At 42.4% G+C, this 19,493-nt stretch overlaps 1 protein-coding gene across 1 annotated transcript; it reads right to left on the reverse strand.

The window, feature by feature from the left end:
• Positions 1-244: 244 nt before the first annotated feature.
• LOC118099524 (ALK and LTK ligand 2) lies at positions 245-6,832 on the reverse strand. Its single transcript, XM_035144184.2, has 6 exons — positions 5,983-6,832; positions 5,026-5,406; positions 4,533-4,586; positions 4,333-4,413; positions 2,306-2,380; positions 245-1,214 (listed from the first exon to the last, which is right to left on the reverse strand). Exons 2-5 carry the CDS (start codon positions 5,315-5,317, stop codon positions 2,316-2,318), a joined length of 492 nt encoding a protein of 163 aa, XP_035000075.1. The 5' UTR covers positions 5,318-5,406; positions 5,983-6,832; the 3' UTR covers positions 245-1,214; positions 2,306-2,315.
• Positions 6,833-19,493: the final 12,661 nt, after the last annotated feature.

A 19,493-nucleotide genomic window follows, 5' to 3' on the forward strand; every position in this document is an offset into this window, starting at 1 on the left:
GAAATATGCTGACTGACATTCTTGTGAGTTTTCACATAAAAAAAATGGTTTCGCAACCGCCTCTATTTTGAAGAAAGCACACTCCACTCTCTCTTGACCTTTTTTTTTTTTTTACTGTGCATCTATGAAAGCAAAGGGAAGTTCAATAAATCTGCCGTCTCCAGTCATGTGGTCACTTGGAATTCCTCATTTTGAGACTGGATTGTGGAAGAAAGCGATGCACAAGACAACAAAGACCATTCACTGTTGTACCAATCTTATAATTTATTTAAATATATTTAATTCTTAAATATACAGTGTACACTGTATATACGTATTCAACACCCATTCGATAAATGCCAGTCACTTTAATTTATGGTAGACAGGTGGAGTCCTCTTATGATTTGTTTTATACAGTATGTACATGTATCTGTGGTCGTGGCCTACGTGAAGTGCAGTGCAACCTTGTGACGCTCTTATAAATATACACCGTACCACGATTCTTCCGAGATCCTCGGGAGGGCTGTGGCTTACAACCGCCACATCGTCGCAAAACATGTCTCACAAAGACGCGGAGAAATGTTCATGCAATTAATAATTTAATCACAGCTCTTTCTCAGTGTGAGCACAAGTGGGTGAAACTAAGGCGTGAGTGCCAGCGCGGGGGTCTGTGAGAACGTTTAGTCAGTGTAATAGGTAGTACAGTAGTACGTCTGGGCTCAACCCGAAACACTCACACAGAGCAAACCAATCGCAGAAGGCGAATCATACTGAAAATAGTACATTTGGAATTTGCTCTTTCCGTCAAAGAAACGAACAAAATAAAAAAATATGCAATCCCTTTTTTTTTTTTTTTTTTTTGATTTGACATCTTTTTTTTTTTTGGGATGGCAGCAGGAAAAAAAGTCCCCACGATTGTTTCCGGCTCCTCCAGTTGTTCTTTTTTTCCTTCAGTTTCACCGTCTTTGTCTTTAAATCTTCATCTGGTTTAGTTGCTTGGTCGCTCCCTCGTGGAGGCAGCGAACCATCGAGGCCCAGTCCGAGCGGTGGGTGGCAGTAATCCACGCGTCAACAGAACAGACCTCACTGAATGTCAATACTGTGCATAATATCAGTCGGGGATGGTCAAGGGTATTTTAAGCTTCCCTCTTAGTGTCCAAGGCACTTTTTTTTTCTCCTTCGCTTTTTTTTTTCTTCCTTCTTCTTCTTCTGGAGAACACATGTTTGGCTTCAACCTGCAACGACAAGCAAGAGAAATTCAGCGCTGTCTCCAACTTGGCAACACCTGACAAAATCTTTCCTCCAAGAACAATTGTGAACAACAAACCACTGATCTGCTACTCTCACTGTGCGGCGGCTTGGGGCTCTGTGTATTGATACATGACGCAAATCTCCCCTGTGAGCGGTTGTCTAACTGTCTCAGGAAAAAACTTGATATTTACTCTGTGAGCTTATCCAATTATTTGCACGGGATTCTGCCTCAATCTTGGAAACAGTATTTGGATCCAGTGCTTCAGAAACAACTGCAACACAACACTGTAAAACTACAGAATTACAAGTTTGAGTCTCAAAAGATTGAATGTAGATAATGTCCAAGTGAGAACCTGACTGATGAATCAGTTGGCCGATCAATACTGTAATACTATATGCATATTTTTCTTCACTGTGTACTCGGTAAGATAAACATTTTTATATCAGCGCATATCAGCAAACATAAACACAGATACCAATATGAGCCTATCACAGACATATCTGCGTTTATGTTTGCGGATACAAAAACTTTAATTAAACTTTGGGTTAGAGTTTATATTTGTATTTGTTTTATTTTTAATAGTTATTTATAATAAGGTTTAAAGTTAAACTGTAAAATATCAAAACTCAATTATATTTCTTTGTCATAATGACACCCCAGATATCTGTATCGGTCAAGCTTACTAATTGTGTAGAATGGCCTCTTTTGGAGTATTTTGTTATCATATATAAAAATGTATTATCATTAGTGCATTACAATTAATTCGTAAGCAGCATTTTTGTGCAATAGCTGTTCCAACTATTTTTTAATATCGATTTCAAAACCCCTGAGAACCTTAAGCATGTCTTCTTATTAAGTCATCTGTTTGTCGCTGTTCAGTATCTCCATCAGTATTTATACAACCTGAAATTGTTACTTTTATTTAAGTTATAATCTGAATCCTTCTGTTGCTGCTGCTTCATCACCTGAACTTGAATCATTTGACAGTTTATCATGTATCACACACAACCCGGCACTTTGACATCTACAACAGCGTAAACAGCATAAATGTTTGAGGGGAACGTATCGTGGTACCTTGTGTGTGCTACCCCTCCGTGCACCGCAGGCTGCCAGCTAGCCGTGTGAGAAGCCGCGCACATCTTTTCAAGTCTGAGAAGAGAAGAGGACACGGAGAGTTTAGCGAGCGGCCCCTCATTTCACACAGTGGTTTGACCCTATATAAACAAAGTCAATTTTTATAGTCTGAGGGTGATTTGTTACTTCTTTAATAGGGCGGGTGGCCCAGTGTGAGAACCCCCCCTGCTGCCGTACCACCCACACATCCACGTACACCTCCCAGAGGAGGCAGACTAGACTCACATTTTCAACTTATGTTGCACACAGGGTTTGGAAGGACCAGAAGTATCGGGGTCCCACAAGGAACCCCACCACACACACACACACACACACACACACACACACACACACACACTTTTGAGCACATACATTGGCCAATACTAGCTTAAAATCCATGTCAGCCATAACCCATCAAGCAGGAATGTCAATGTTATATCGGCTAAATGTTGCTATTAAATCAAACACATGGGTTTTACAGTGATAACAATTAATTAGCAATTAGTTGTACGTTGTGTGAATGTGATCAGGGATCACATGACGTCTTTCCAGCCAATCATGCTTGAGGATGTAGGAGACGCAGACAGCCAATCAGAGGTGAAGCTTGAACTTTCCCACGGAGGTAAGACCAGCTTATGTCAACATATTCTTTTCATGTGGCTTGTTTTGTACTCGTTCGTCTAAACGTTGGCGATGTGTTTTACGAAAATACGACAATTTGAAGCCTCTGGTACGAGATTTCTACATTTCCCATGTGGCAACGCTGCTCAGTTGTGTGTCTGATGGTGTGTTTAATTGCGGCTTTCACTGGGTTTTGCAACATCCATCCGTCCGACTCGACGGGCAACACCTTGCTGAGAACGTGACGGGAGGAGGGAGCTGTGGCTGTCCTAGCGTTTGTCTTTTGGTCCGAGATGTTGTTGCTATAGTGCGCCAGCTAGTGGCAGTAGATATTGAAGAAGAGACAATTTTTACCTGCCAAGATTCCCCTTTTTGCATTTTACCTTCTTTCTCTCTCTCGTCTCTTTCTTTTTCTCTCTGCCTCCTCATCTCTTGCGTTCCGACTGCTGAGCTCTGCTTGAGGCAGTCTTTTCATTTGTGTCAGTAAAGAAAGTTAACAAAACGTCAACTGATATTTATATTAAATGTTAATAGCTTCCTCTGGGATAATCATGCAATGAAAATGAAAATATCTGTACTTAATTTTGATGTGCATTTGAACCCTCCATCCGTTATGAAGATTTAAGACTCTGATGGATGGAATTAACGTTGGCCAACTAGCTCTGTAATTCACTTAGGCCTAAGTGAAGCTGACTGGATCGCATCATGATTGACGGGCGCTGTTTGGTGTGGTGCGACTGCACAGGAGCCATTTGTCAGACGTGTGGGAGTGAATCGTATTGAACAAGCAGCCTGCTTGTAAAAATGTCTCTTTCAAATCAGAAGTTTTGACATGTCACAGCAGGAATCGCACTGGTGTAAATCACAAAATGACACATGGCTGAATTCCATTAGTACAGTTTCAGGGGTCCTGGTGTCGTGCACGCCGGCTCACAGTCACGTTTCTCACTGGGACACTTGATGGGAAACACGGCCGGTGCTAATGTTTTCTGCAACACCTGTGGTTTCCCCACTGCGACATGTCAAAATGTGTGCCGCGGGAAAAGGCCTGTTCTCCAGTTACCTGGTCGCGGATTCAGCTGCCTGATGTTTGGTTTGTTGACAAAACATTTTGTACGATTATTCACTCGACAAACACGCAATGACGCTAGTGATCAGATGAGAACGTACGTTATCTTGTCGTTGAGCAACATCTTTGCATCAACGTTTACTGAGTAGACGTTGGAGAAAAAACAACCAAGAAGCAGCCTTTGGTGACCTTTGGTGATGGGCATGGCCATGAAGAGGCAGGTTAACATTTGGCTAACATCCTTCCTCACATTCATTACTGCTCATAGTGTAAGAGGACCAGTGTAATTGCAGCTTACATGCAGGCGTCGTGCATTCTCTGGTGTGGTGGTAGACTCTGTACACTTGCTGCCTGCACTTAGGATGGAAGTAGAGAGGACCTGAAACGAGAACACGCTTTTTTAGGACATTTCCAGCTCTGCATGTGGCCACCTGCATTAACATGTGTTTTATAGACTTCCTCACATTTGACACACAGTCGTTTTCAGTGACATCTTACCTGTTATATGTTTTAGGAATTTCTCCTTCTTTCTGACATCCCTAGGGAACACAACTGTGGAAAGAGAACAGACGAGGAAGCAGTGTCAGGTTTGCAACAATGCAGCAGCACTGTTTGAATCTCATGCATTTTAAAGTTTAGAAGACATGCATTTCATTAGAAGGCTTATAAGCATTGACTTTCTCATAAAACAGCCACCGCATCAACCTCAACTTCCGATGAAGAGGAATTCTGCCAGAAAATCATTAAAGGGTCATTCCACCTAAATTACAAAAGAAAATCTCAACTCCAATCACATATAATCATAGGGATACCACCGGAGGCAAGTGAGGAGATCGTATTGGTTATTCTGGGTGCACCAACCCTTTAACTCTATCCCCTGTGACTTCCAGTGTCTTTGCAACATGACCATGACACATATTCTCATCCATCATTACGCAGCATCCTCCTGAGATCCAACATAAGGGTCCCACCCAGACGACGAGCCACTCACCGACAGCCTGAGCGCCTCTGTCTGTTTTCAAGTTGCGTAAATCCTTTGGCCCCACCGGGGACGTGTGCGCCCGCGACGTTAACGGGGATTCCGTTTTGGCGCTGTGTCGACTCCGGCTATCCTCCACGTGTTTCATGATCTCCACCATCCGCCTCAAGTCCACATGCGCCGCGCCGCCGCCGGCTGCGGCCGACCCCGCGGCCACCGAGGGCGCGCTCCGGCCGCAGTGGCCGGTAAGCGTGCACATAACTAGCACCAGTCCCATAGTGAAGTGCTTGCGCAGTCCGTTCATAGCTCCCGTGGAGTTGAGAAAACGAGAAGAGGAAAAAATAAAGTCCTTATCCAGCGCCTCTGGGGAGAATACAAAGTCAAACCGGACACCTGCGGGAGAGATGGAGGAGACCTGTCAAACCTCATATAAAGTTTCTCATATAATGTACATTTATATGACCCATTAAACCCACTGAGACCACTGCGAGGAGGGAGTTTAATTGCCCACTCATATTGTTTGACATCATAAAAACTAAGATCCGACTTTGACTGTGGACCACCACGATTTACAAACACATTTCTTAGTTTAACTTCATGTTGGCAACATACAAAACACTCAATTGGACCAGTTTGTGCACTTTTACGCAACAACTCTGAAGTTAACGATTCCCTGAAGGAGCCTCTATTCACACATCAAACATCCCACATCATGTTCTTGGTAATGCAAAAGTTTGGCACGTTGTGGTTAAGCCATGGCTACTCCAAGGTTTTGGCCACAACATCATGTTTGGTAGTTGTTGTGGTGCCTTGTAAACCTAAATTTCGTTTGCGAGACACATGAAGATAATTTACTCTAGATCCTCTCTCAGAGAATCAGCAGCAAGATATTTGTAAAAGCAAATTGTTTTAAAAAAAATATGATATAAGTGAAATAGATGAAAGCTTCATAAAAGTGTAGACTATTACCTTCACAACTATAGAACCTCCTCAAATGCGGCTCCAAAGTCCCGTGCGTCCAGCAAGGATGAAAATGGAGATAAAGAACTGTGCGTAACTTTCGCGTGTAGGTTCCTGCTTCTGTCCGGTCCGAAATACGTCCTCTTGAATTCTGCTCTTATGATGGAAATAAATATATCAAAGCATCTGAAGTCGTACGAGCAGTCGCTGAGCATCCGTGGCCATCCTCTGAACACCGGTGGACTGTGGAGGGGAAGAGCGAGGAAGAACAAGAGGAACGATCCACTGGAGCCCGTGCGTCCCGTGTGCGTCCTCGCCGGAGCTGTAGATCGGTTCTCCCTGAAGGAACGCTCACTTTTTATTCTGTCTCGCAGCCGCGGTGACCTTTCCCTCGCGGGTTACTCCGCCGTATCTGCAATAAGAATATGACGCACCACTGGCACTCCACAAAGTCCACTGGAGTTGACTGACCATCACTTGAGCGCTGCGCGTACTTCTCTGCGTCCCCCTCCTTTTCGCGTCTCCATTTATCTGTGCGATACGCGGTTACAGGAAGCCTCCCTTTCCAACTAATACTTCCACTGAAATTTCCAACGAGCCAAGCAGATACAGACATCTTAGCGGAAGTACTGCCCGAACCCGTTTGTGATTCTCTTTACCCCATTTAGAGCCATTGCGCGTTTTACGGCCCTCGGGGGAGTTGAAACCCAACTCCGCAGCGTTTAATGAAGATTCTTTGAAAAATGTTAAAGAATCATCAGTATAATTATTGCTCCACAGTTTTCTGGTCAGAGCCTCCGACTGCACAACATAGTTGAGGTTTTTTCTTCTCACTAGAGATTAGTCCTGCACTAGTCGACTGTGGTTGGTACAGCTTTCTTTAAGTCAGGTCGTGCAATTGGCTCCCCTGCCCCCTGGCCCCCTCCCTCAAATGATGCAGACTTGTGGGGCTTGAGTTGACTATACTGCGAAACTAGAAGCAACCCTGTGTTTCAGATTTCTGAGCGTTAAAAACTAAGTCAGCCTAACAACTCCAAAATCACCAACTTATAACTGAATTGCAGCAAAGACCCCCCCAAAAAGTTTCGTTTCTTTATCATAGATTTTCTTCTCACATTTTTTTTTTCACCTTCATCTGATCATTTCAGATTATTTCTTACAATGACTTGGATTTTCACTTCATGGCTGAACTTCCTGACTCTTGTGACCGAGCATGAATTGAGAACCTTAGTGCTGAAAGGACAGCGCGCACTGTCACCCCCCACCCCCCCCTCACGCGCCAGATCACTGATGCGCTCGAGGGAATTTCAGCCTGTACAACGTCTTCCAGTACAATGGTGGACAGATTGACTTTACTGATGAATTCTATCGATCACCATGATGACAAACAAAAAGTAACGGATAATTTTTTTTCTTCTTGAGCAGGATGAGTTATTTCTCTTTCAGGAAAGGATGTGTCTAACTTTTATTTGTTGTTCCGGTGACACTGTAAAAAACGTGTTTAGAAAAACTAATTTTATAGGTTTGGAATACATATATATATTTTTTGAGGTTGCACGTGATTTCTGATGTTTGAGCGGAAACTAGTGGAGTTTTTACGCACGGCCAAACGGATTGGTCAGTTTGCGGAGCAGGTATGTGGAGAGATAGAGAGAGAGGAGGGGTGGGATGGGAAGAGGGGAGACAAGCCCTTGACAATCAATTTTTACGACAGTTGTCCACACTAATAAAGTTGTTAACAGGGTGAGACATCTGGAGCATGAACTTTGACGCGCCTGTGGCAGAAGTAAGTGAATTGAATTTTTCCAAAATGAAACAACTAAGGTCATCATCATCAACAATATTGGAGCTGTACGCATGAGCCCTATTATCATTTAACAGTTGTAAAACATTTTAATGCATAATTAGAAATGCATTTAACCCTTCTAGACTTTGGTATACAAAATTTCCCTCTGAAAAGAGACTTTTTTTAGTATTTTTTGCTGAATCCAAACATGCATTCACTATAATATAAGAGTGAATAGACACTACTTTGAGTCTGTATTTAAAAGCAGTTTCAGCAGGGGGCGTCATTCTGCAGTGGCTGCACATTTAAAAGCATGTTAAAATGATGCTCTTTGCGGTCGTAAAACAGGGCTCCTGTCTGTCCACAAAGTTTGAAAATATAATAAAAGGACTTCAGCCGGCAGCCGGGTATTTCCCTGTCATGCCCGCTTCCTCTGGAACAACCTCTCTGCTCACATCAGCCTGTCTCACTTCATTAATTCAAATGTAAAACTCCTCTTTATGCCTTAACTTCTCAGTAACTTTCTTTGTTCCCTCAAGCACATAAGTGTCCTCCTCGTCTCTCCCCCTCTCTCATCTTTGTATTTGTTTCCTTCTCCTCGACATGTGAATGATGGTTTTACTTCTTCTTTGTTGGCGTTTGTCTGTCCTCCGTCACGGGGCCCACAGTGGAGAGGTGGCCATGTGGCTCAGGTCCTCTCTGTTGGCGGCACGTTGAAGCTGCTCGCCGTACGCCCAGACTGAATTCTTCTTTCCTGTTTCCTGAATTCTTCTTTCCTGTAAGCTATAATTTTTTATCCCGATTTTGCATACCGTAAATCTACTTCAGCATCGATTGCATGTCTGCCTGCTCTGGAAGAGGGACCCCTCCTCTGGTTTCTCTTCCATTTAAGTGTTTCTTTGAAGGAGCTTTGCATCGACCGATTCAGGGGTCAAGGACAAGAGGAGGTCACAATGTCTCACAGATTTTTAATCACCCTGAGGCTTATTTGTGACGGCCTATATAAATAAAATTGGACTTGACTGGACTTTGGTCCAAAATGATAAATACCATTTTGATTTGATTTCACTCTTGAAATGTTTCCATATAGATAGAAAAAGAAATTTCCAAAAGGAACCAACATCGATTTGGATCACAAAATGTAGTGAAGTGGTCACGTCGGGTCTTTGAACTCATTCTATAGCAGAGGTTGAATGTTAAAGGTGAAAGAAAAATGGATGATTATGCAGCATTGTTTTTGTTAAATAGCTATTATGGCAGAAATTATGACATTACGAGCATATAACCCTGTTTAACCCAGCTCCTATTCTCATGTAGTTGTATTACCTAAGTCAATGAGTCATGTTCATATGATTTGAAACGAACCACATGTGGTAAACCTCAGATGCGGTGCGGTGGCCTCTTCTTTCGACACACCGATTGTCTCATTCTTCCTTTCCTCCTGAAATCTTGCTGATAATTTCCTTCTTAGGGACACTTTGATTAATTAATAAGAGGATGTTGTGGTCGCCTACCAGTGAACGTGCCTCTCTTTCCTGAGTTTCTCGTCTAAAGTGGAAAATTTCACTTCCCCAAGGTCTTACACAAGTGTGTGTGGTCATCTGATTTTGGCCAGAGAGGAAAAAAAACACAATTTCACATCTTTAATCGTTGATATTGAAAATAACTTAATTTGTGACGTCAGATAAACTGACCCCACTGTTGAAAATAGAACAGATAAAACCCTGGAGTGTACAAAGCACTGAGAGGACCTGGGTCTGATTAAAGGGATAGTTCACAGAAAAATTAAATCTCACTCATAATCTACTCAAAGCAAAGCTTAGAAAGTATTCTCTTCCTTTTCTTTCTATTTTTTAACAGACGGGCATAAAATGTATTCCCAACCACCTTTACTGTAACTCCTACACAAAACATCAGTGTCCTGCTGCCGATATCTAAGCAAGACTTTGCATCCATGTGTTTCTGGTTAAAGAAAATCCGAGCAGGGGTTGTAGCCAATTCAAAGGTCTGTCCACGGACCTGTGTTTGACTTGTGTTTTGGGAAATGTCCTCATAGCACTTGAAATGTTGCTTTCTATGCAATATTATTGTGCTTTGTCGAACTAGTACTAAAGTTGTCCACCTGTTCCAAATGCGCCTTTTGCTGTTTGCCATTGTTACAAAAAGAAAATGGGGGTATTGGGTTCACAGCAGCTTATCCATATATCTTCTCAGTCGACACAATTCCCACGGTCCTCAGAAACACACCCGCCAAGTTTGAAGTCAATCAGATGAGCGGTTCCTGGTAATCGAAGACCTTGATTTATTAGGAAGATGTTGAGTTTTGTGAAATGCCGTCTTATGAAACGCGGCCGTGTTTTGTCCCTCAGTGCCGTATAAAATACATCGTGACTTATTAGATTCCTATTCCCTTCATCTCTCTCTCTCTCTCTCTCTCTCTCTCTCTCTCTCTCTCTCTCACGCTCTCTCCGCTCTCCTCTCAGCCGGTCAGTGGTTGGACGGCTGTTACCTCACTATATCTTGAACACAGTGCGGCCTGTACATTGCCCCGCAGTTGTTGAGTAAGTCAGAACATCTGGACGTTTTTAGCCACACGTCAAAACGCTCAGCTTATAGCTGGATACAGCTGTGTTGGAGGGCTACGATGTGTTAGCACGCTGCTGCAGCAGTAAAAGAGTTTGACAGCTTAATAAATCCCCCTTGTTGTTGAGATTACGCATTGCCGTCACCAATTAGGTGGTGCGATGGTTTTCTCTCCCACAGTGATAATTAGAGGAGCAACACATGTCCAGCATCACCAGGTTCTCTCTGACAGAGCTATGTGTTGTATATGTGGTAGGATTGTGGCCAAGTCAAATCTGCAGGTCAGGTCAATGTAGTAATGCACTTCTGTAACACTTTGGACTCATCGTGGATGATTTAACAAGTGTTATAACTGATGCAACAAAACCAAATGTGTCCCATTTTGTTAAATTCCTCACATATACCGTATATGAAGATGGCAAACGTGTCGCCACTTCCTCCCATTATTCAGAAATGAAGCCAAAATGCATCAACGCTACAATTTTGCGCATTTGGGGCCAGAGTCTGCCAAGTAGCGATCAGGGATGGAGCCACGGCAAGGTCCCGCCAATAAAGACGTTTGACCAATTGGCCGTCTCGGCAGACAGTCTTGATGTTTGATCGCAAATAACTAATTAAAACCAAACTTACTTAAACATATATTGGTATGATGAGCACTACCTCAAATGACAGAAACCATCTTTGAGGGAAACGTATTTGACATGCACTTTGACTTTTGTTTTTCGTCCATGTCCCATCCACAAACATAGAGGAGGCGAGGACCTATACTGTAGCCAGCCACCAGGGGGTGCCATACACATACAAGACGCCAACGTAGATGTCAAATTAGAAAGACAAGTTTCGAGAAGTTTTGGTGATAAGGGCCAACACTGGTGTCAACAATGCTGTAAACAAAACCATGTGAGCGGAATTTGTACCTCATGTCCTGCCTCCAGTGACTCTACACGCATAGCTCTGACCTTTAATGTGTCTGGTCACAGAAATCGTGTTTAATTTAATGAGATTTAATGCAACATGGAACAAATTATTAAAAGGCTCATTCTTCCAAACAAGTGTTTTCAGTTACTTGTGGCTGATCAGCCCTTTATCCCTGTCTGTGCTGGAATGTACATGCTGTGCTTGACTGACAGCTCCCAGAGAGATGTGTGGGATGGAAATACGAGCTCCACTACTTTTGACAATCTTTAAAGTTGACCTCTTTTCCTTATCGTCTGCCATGTTACAATGGCTGATGCCCACATTAAACCAAAGTTTTCAAATAATAGGGCAAATGAGTGTAAAAGCTCAGGTGTCAGACTGCTTGAAACATGAGTTTATGTGGTTGGGTTTTTTACCTCCTTCTGTGCTGAGCTGATGGATTTCCTTATACAGGCGTCTCCCAGCACAACTCATTCTACCAAAACAGTTTACTTCAGTATTACTGTCCTCCAGAATACTAAAAGAGAACGTGTGTAACCTTTTTCCGGCATAAACACCGACATTATCAGGACCAGACCTCACGAAGAGCAAAGCCCGGTCCAACTGAGGAAAAACATCATTATTGAGGTCCTGGTTGAGGTTAGGGATGTGACTTGTGGTGAGGTTAAGCATGAATTGGTCATGGTTAAGTGTAAGGTTTTGGTTAGGCAGTCCACAATGAATGGTACTAAAACTCGTAATGAGGGTAGTTGCACAAACGTGTGTTTGTGTGTGTGTGTGTGCGCCTGTGTGTGTGTGTACAAAATATCTCACCAAACTTGGCAGTAATAATACTTACTTTGATAGATCAAAGTTGAAGTCCAAGGGCAACACAATAAAACACATTTCCCACGGTACCTCCACAAATATTTGGACTAGAGGGATTCTAAAGCTAATATTAGTAAATCATTCTCTATCATATGATATCATATATGTAATGAAACGAAGAAGTCATGAATAAGTAAGAAAATAATGTTATGTTCAAGTTATCTCTGCATCCTATTGAACTACAAACAACATTTTCTATAGATAAAAAATAAGTCATAAACATATGAATGAAATCATCATGACTCTGATATGAAGTAACACAATGACATCATATTGTGTGGTAAAACATTAACTTCTGCAGCCAATAGAAAGAGACACAATGTACACAATGTATTTAGATTAACCAGTCATTTGTCATTATATGGTACAAATGATGTCATGATGATGTCCTCACGAAATGGCATTATTACAATATATAAATGTTAGTGTTGCCCGACTGGAATTTATCCTGCGTGCACAGGATATCGTCGCTCTGATACTTTTCATTTTTAAATGCAAACAGGTTTTTCGAAAAACTTTTTCCAGTTTTCATGTGAGACAACAATAGAATCAAGCCTCACATACTTGAGGGAGAACAAGTGGAACGCTGCTTGCTAACATGGTGGGGAACCCCTGGTCATGGTCTTGTCACGCGACTGTATATTGTTTACAGGGAATCTGAAAGTACCCATACAAATAATGTGAACCCAAAAAATGGAACATGCTTAAATTTTCTGATTGCATTGTAATAGGAAATCAATATAGCATACTCCTCCTCATTCCCTCCTGATTGGAAAAAATGCATGGATGAAGAGGAATTTCCTCTTTGTGAGATACACATGTTTGTTATTAGAGTCTAGGAAGCTGAAATGAGAGTAAACTGTTCCCTGACACTCGTGTCGGGAGATCAGGCTTCTCTGTTGTGTTTCTGTGGTCGATTGTTGACGGTGACTGATCAGCACCACTGGTGAAATCTCTGTCTGCCTGCCAACCTTGCACTCCTTACTTTCTGCAAGTATGAGAACACGCTCCATGCTGTCTGCAGGGTATTTTAGGTCAAGTCCTACATAATCACGGATGGAGACATGCAAGTCATGTTAAAGCACACACAGTACGATCCACAGGGTTGACCGTAACATGGGCCGAGCATGGCCGATGGATTTCTAAGTGCATCGCGGGAACTATTACTCCCTCTGCATCATAATGAACTAGCTCAGGAAGCACACATTAGCAGTGAGTGTAACACAGACATGTGCACGGTGCAGAGGCTGCAGAGACCTTTGGCACAGACTTGTCACTAGTTGTTTGAAGACCACCCTTTTGATTCGACATTTTTATTGGCTGTTGACAAGGAGGGGGAGGGCGGGGGTGCTCCTGCTGGCAGCGGTGGTCAGTGCAACCTGCTGTGAGGACAATACAGTTCTGTTGCAGCCATGCATCATGGTACAGAAACAGGGCCGATGGTCGTGTTCGTCAATGTGATTCATATTTGAAGTAATATCACCGGTTGACTTCTGTACAATTTCAGCATTTCATTGTTACAAACTAAAGGAAAAGAATCTGAATAAATGAGTTACGAGACATAAACGAAAATGACGAAACGTTACGTTACGAAGCGCAAAAGATTCAAGTGGCTTCATGCGCCTTTTTCGCAGCAGACATTTTGACTTGTGAGGCCAGGAGAAGAACACGTGTGAATAATAACATTGATGACGGTTTCATTCCATTGCAGTGGCTCATTAAATGCCATTAAGCCCTGCCGCCCCTTGAGTTCAGTTAAATGCAGCTTAATACCACTAATGTTATTAAGTACGCCGGTGGTCTTCCGGAGACTGCAGGCTTATTAATGGGGCATTGATAGCAGGGGTTTCCGTCGCAGTCGGCTCATCTGGTCAGCGTTAGAAGAAGTCACGCTAATATTACAAATATAACAACATTCTCAAATGGATATGGGTCATGTTCACTCATTCATACAGGTAAGGTCATTTAATGCTAGCTCGCTTTTTAAGAAAGGTCTGATTACAATACAAATATACAATATAGAATAAATATACAAGTATCTAGATTTGAGATAATGGTTGGACTCTAATTGCAGAACACAGGAGCGGAGACCAAAGTAGGTTGCATGTAAAAAGAAAGATTTTTTAAAAGCTTTTTATAAGAATCTGATGGTTGACATTTGGTTGGCATCACAGCTGTGTGCCTAGTTATAGCACAGCTCCCAGGACACGTTTTGTATGAGAAGGGGAACAGGGACAATGAGGGCCTACTCCACCGACCAGGAGTGGTCAGTTGTAGCAAGCCAGAAACTGGGTAATCACACATTGTCACCACCCCCCTAAGACCAGACATGGCACTCTGGTCCAACACCCAGCACATCGTCTACTTCATAGAATTAACAGTACCCTGGGAGGATGCTGCTGATAAAGCGAATGAGAGGAAGAGGCTGCGGTACGCTGAGGTGGCATTTGAGGCAGAACAACATGCCTGAGGAGGCAATAGTTTCCCCCACGTTGAGTTTGCTGCCGGGGTTTTATTTCAACATTCACCATCAGGTTGCACAGAGATCTGGGAATCCACGGACAAGTCGTGCGTCAGAGCATAAGGAAAACATGCCGGACTGCAGATTGCTGCAGCCAATGTCTCTAGATAAAGACAAAAACATCCCAACTGGGATGTTAGGGACATACACCCAGGTCTGATCAGCCTCTGGTGGGCCTACCCGAGATAAACAAGAACATTCCTGGTTTGAATCCTGGCTTTTCCAGGGTCTTTCTTTGTGGAGTTTGCATGGTGACCGCATGGTTTTTCTCCAGGTACTCCGGCTTCCTCACGCAGTCCAAAGACATTTATAGGTTGGGTTGATTGAGACTCTGAATTGCCCAATGTCAACTGAGATGGGCTCCAATCAAACCCCCATGACGGATAATGGATGAAATACTTTACCTCAATAATTCTGTAACTCATTGGACCCTCCCCTTATTTGTAAAGATAGGACGTGAGATTTCCTCCAAATGTATGAGCTGCTTCCTGTTACCAAAGTCAGATTAGAAATAGGAATTAATATTTCAACTAAAAAGGAAGTTGCAAATAATAAAAGTCTAACTGATCATCCCCTGTGGACTCTTTGGGTCAACGGAACAGAGAGAGATCATTAAGCGCCTCGTGTTTTTTATTCAGTGAAAAGTGTTTCCAATTTGTTTGTCCTATGATTAATAGCAGAAGGAGGAAATCCAGCATTTAATCAGACAGTCTTGTTGAGACTTATATTTCGAACCAAGATACTGGGAGAACCTTGGATTATGTCACTGGGTGGCTGCAGTGAATCATGTGATAATGATATAACTGCTGAACTGATTTCATTTACTTTCAGATAGTTCAGAGACATAAAATGATGATTGAATTGTGTCAAATCCCTCATTTGAATCCCAAAACATGTTCATTTGATGTGAAGCAAACAGTCTGAATCAAGATGTTAGAATTGACATTCTTTCGAATAGTGCAATGGTTGTCAGACCAACAATCGTTAGAGTATCGTTAAAATAAATTCAACTGCGCACCCCTGGGCAGCAGAGGGAGCTAGTGATAAAAAACAGGAGGCACAGAGGTCACGGGAGGCCAACAGGAGTCATCGCTGACTGGTGTGTGGTCCAGAGCGGAAAAAGGTCAGTAAGTAGCAGGAGGCTGTAGAAAGGGCATGGAAACTGTTTGTGGATGCCAGGGTGGATTAATATTGTCAATAAGAGCCAAACGGTGTGATGGATAGACTGCCTGTGGACATATGTGTAAAGCGATCAGCCGACTAAAATGTCTGATGACCCAGCCTAATGAGGAAGAATTGGGTTTTAGGGTTAGTGCTCTGAGATAAAGATAAACTTTCCATAGTTTTTGAGTTAGCTTTGAAACCAACCAGACTGCTGCTTGTTCGGGTTATTGGTGGCCACATGGATAATACGATTGTGGACATGTGGGTAGAGATGGGACCTTTTCATTATTTCCACAACCTTTAGTATGACTGAAGACAATTAGCAATGGATTTGGACTGTGCAATGGAGGCTTGCAGCGAGCAGACGGGGCCACTGCCCGAGGAGGTATCACTCCCAATGACTTGATTTGGCTACTGCTAGGAGAAGGGTGCCGGTATATTCTGCAGTCAGAAAAGGGAAGTCCTGCAGGAGTAGGATGTCATACCTGCTGTCCAGCTGAGCGGGGGTGCCCAAGGAGCGTCAATGAACTTCTCGTCTTCGTGGATCTGGTAGAGAATATAGAGAACAGGAAAGCAGCTGACATGTATGGGACGATGAGAGCAGCCATGAATTGTAGATTGGGTTGCGAACTGGGTCCAACAAGTGCGAAGATTGGACTTCCATTTATTGACAACCCGCTATCTGCAGTCAGTGTTACTAGGTTAACGCTAGTTTGAAAAGCTAAATATGCTACAAACAACCTGGACTGTTTAAACAGGCAAACTTTAAATGTGCACCTTATAGCTTAAACCTTTTTGCTTTACCAAAACGTGTACAGTAGATAAACACAGCTGACTGAACTGAATATTCACATGTGGATATTCTGAGCTTTGGAATATGTTTCTCAATTTTTTATGAGTTTGTGACACATGGCATCTTTCCTGTTTATGTCAGCTGTACAGTAGTGCTGAGTTTGAATTAGTGGAATGCCACTTGTGATTCAGAATCATATGCTGATCCCGTCAGCCAACAGTTGGCAAGGGTAGAAATGCATGCCTGGAATAAAAGCCCTACATTTATACAATATGAAACACGTGGATATCAACGTTTGATATGCACAAATATCAATATGTGCAGTTAAAAAGGCTGTTGCCATAGCACGCACGTCATGGGGTATTTTATATTAATAGGAGTATGCAGAGCTGCATATAAATGGAAACATTAGTGAGAATATTCATTTTCATTAGCCATGGAAACAACTCAGTAAGAATATTGTCATTTTGGAATGAGGGCAAAATCCAGAAGTGCATGAAAACATAGGGAGTTATATCATCGGCCATTAGATAAAAATGACAAGTGGATATAGGGTTTGACGATTCAGTCGTGCACTGAGATCAATGAGATCAGAAAAAAAAATGATGTCAAATGTGGTCTGGTGAATTTAAATGTGAACCCAGATCAAGCTCAGACTATTGACTTGATGTAACTCCAAGCAAGAAAATTACCCCCATTTGAAATACACCTATGTGACAAATTGTTTTAGGAAGTATCATGAACAGGGAACTGAAAAGTGTCAACTTTCCTCTAGTGCGCTCTCTCTCTCTCTCTCTCTCTCTCTCTCTCTCTCTCTCTCTCTCTCTCTCTCTCTCTCTCAAATCTCAAATCCAAATAAGCTTTATTGGTATGAGTGTTCAGGTTACAGTATTACCAAAGCTACATTACATATCAATTAGTTTTACACAAGAAAACACACACACACACACACACACACACACACACACACACACACACACACACACACACACACACACACACACCCTTTCAGTTTCCCCACACTAATAGTATTAAAGGATGTTGAGTCATTTGGGTTCGGTCATGTGTGTGAGCTTAATGACTCACTAGAATTCAAAGCTCGCTCTTCTGCATTAGTTACATGGAGGCGATGATTCTGCTCTTCCCACATAAAAGGATGAATGCTGGCGATGTCTTCAGATCTGCTGCATTAAGGATGAATGACAAATGTAAATATACAGTACGTGCCCAATTACATCTATCTTCCTACCTAACTACCCACCCGCCCACCCATCCATTACATTACAGAATTGTTTGTGCATATATATAGCTATGCAAAAACTATCATATTTATCATGACACTTAAATACACCATGTCATTCTATTATTGTTTCATTCATTTTGTTCATTTATTTGTATTCATATCATTTATATTATACTCATCACACTTCAATACTATCAATCTACATCAGTCATTTTAAACTGCTATGCTCTTTGCACCCTTGTTACCTCAACTTGTGTTTACTTGTTTTTTATGAAGAAGTTTACTTTATGCTTCTTCTTCTTATTTTTTAATATGTTATTATATAGCTATTTATTTTTTATATATTTTCCCTATTACATTTTTACGACTGGCATGATCTGCTTCTATATGAGATTGCTTCAGATTTTGTTTCTCCTTTTTGTCTGCAACAACTTTAAGCTCAGCTGAACATGTGTTTTTCTGGAAGTTGATGTCTTTTTGTCACAGTCTTTCATCCCTGCGTCTTTGTTCTAGTCAGTGTCCTGTTCGCTTGCAGATTGAAGTTTTCTCAACAGTTGTCTGCAGATGCTTTCTGTTTCTTCTATACAGCCTCCCATCTGCTGTGTGAACCACACGAGATTGAAATTGCTCATGTTTGTGGAGGACCATGGTTGGCTGCCATGTCTCCTCTTTGTTTCTGAACACGACTTCAGACGACGTCCTTGTTTGCAGTTGTCCCCAACTGGAAAATCGAATGTCCTATACTGCCAGTAGGGAATTGCCATACTCAGTGAATTGTGGGGGGTCATATTATTGCACTCTGCTGTCTGTAATGTTCTTTCTGCTTGACCCTTCCATTAGGATTTATCAGGACTAAGGAATTCCTGGCTTTCCGTCTTTGAACTCAGCACTCGCATACTGTGGACCATTATTCGAGATGACAACATCAGGAATGCTATGCCGTGGAAGCATTCATCTGAACTGTGACAATGCTGCTTGTGGTGTCTCTTAACTCTCTTGGAACCTTGAGAAAGCTCCACACATTGTAAAAACAGATTACTCCCCACTTTCTCCCACGATCTATCTAGTATTGGGTGTGAGAGTAATGCCTCTCTTGGATTGCTCTCCCAGTTTGACAAATGCCATGCGAGATACCATTTTGTTATGGTGTGAAGACATGTGTGGCCTCTTCGGAATGTCTCTAGTTTTTCTTTGCACTAAACATTTCCCGAGTGGGACTCATTGATTTTGTTAAGCATGTCTTGTCTCCGCTGATGTGGAACAATGAGATTTGCTACTTTGAACATCAGCCCAGAAGTGTCCGTGTTTTTATCCCTAAATGTTCAATAGGGCTGAATATCCTTTGGCACTACATTTCTTTCATTCGGCCATCCCCTTAATGTAATGTCTTTCAGTAGCTGCATTTCAGGATCCCTCTCTGCTGTTGCTTTCCTGAACTTGTGCAGTCCCCCGGAATGGGAAGCTGAGGTGTAATCATGCAGCTGATCCTCTTCCTGCTCTTTGAAGAATGCTTGACTTAAAGCATCTGCAGTCCGAAGGACCTTGCTTGGCCAATAGGGGACTTAAAGGCTGTATGTTTGCAGCCTAAGCAGCATCCTCTGGAGGCTTAAATGAGCTTGACGTAAAAGCTTTTTAAAGATGCCCT

This window comes from Hippoglossus stenolepis, chromosome 20 (assembly GCF_022539355.2).
Source record: "Hippoglossus stenolepis isolate QCI-W04-F060 chromosome 20, HSTE1.2, whole genome shotgun sequence".
Taxonomy (NCBI): Eukaryota; Metazoa; Chordata; class Actinopteri; order Pleuronectiformes; family Pleuronectidae; genus Hippoglossus; species Hippoglossus stenolepis.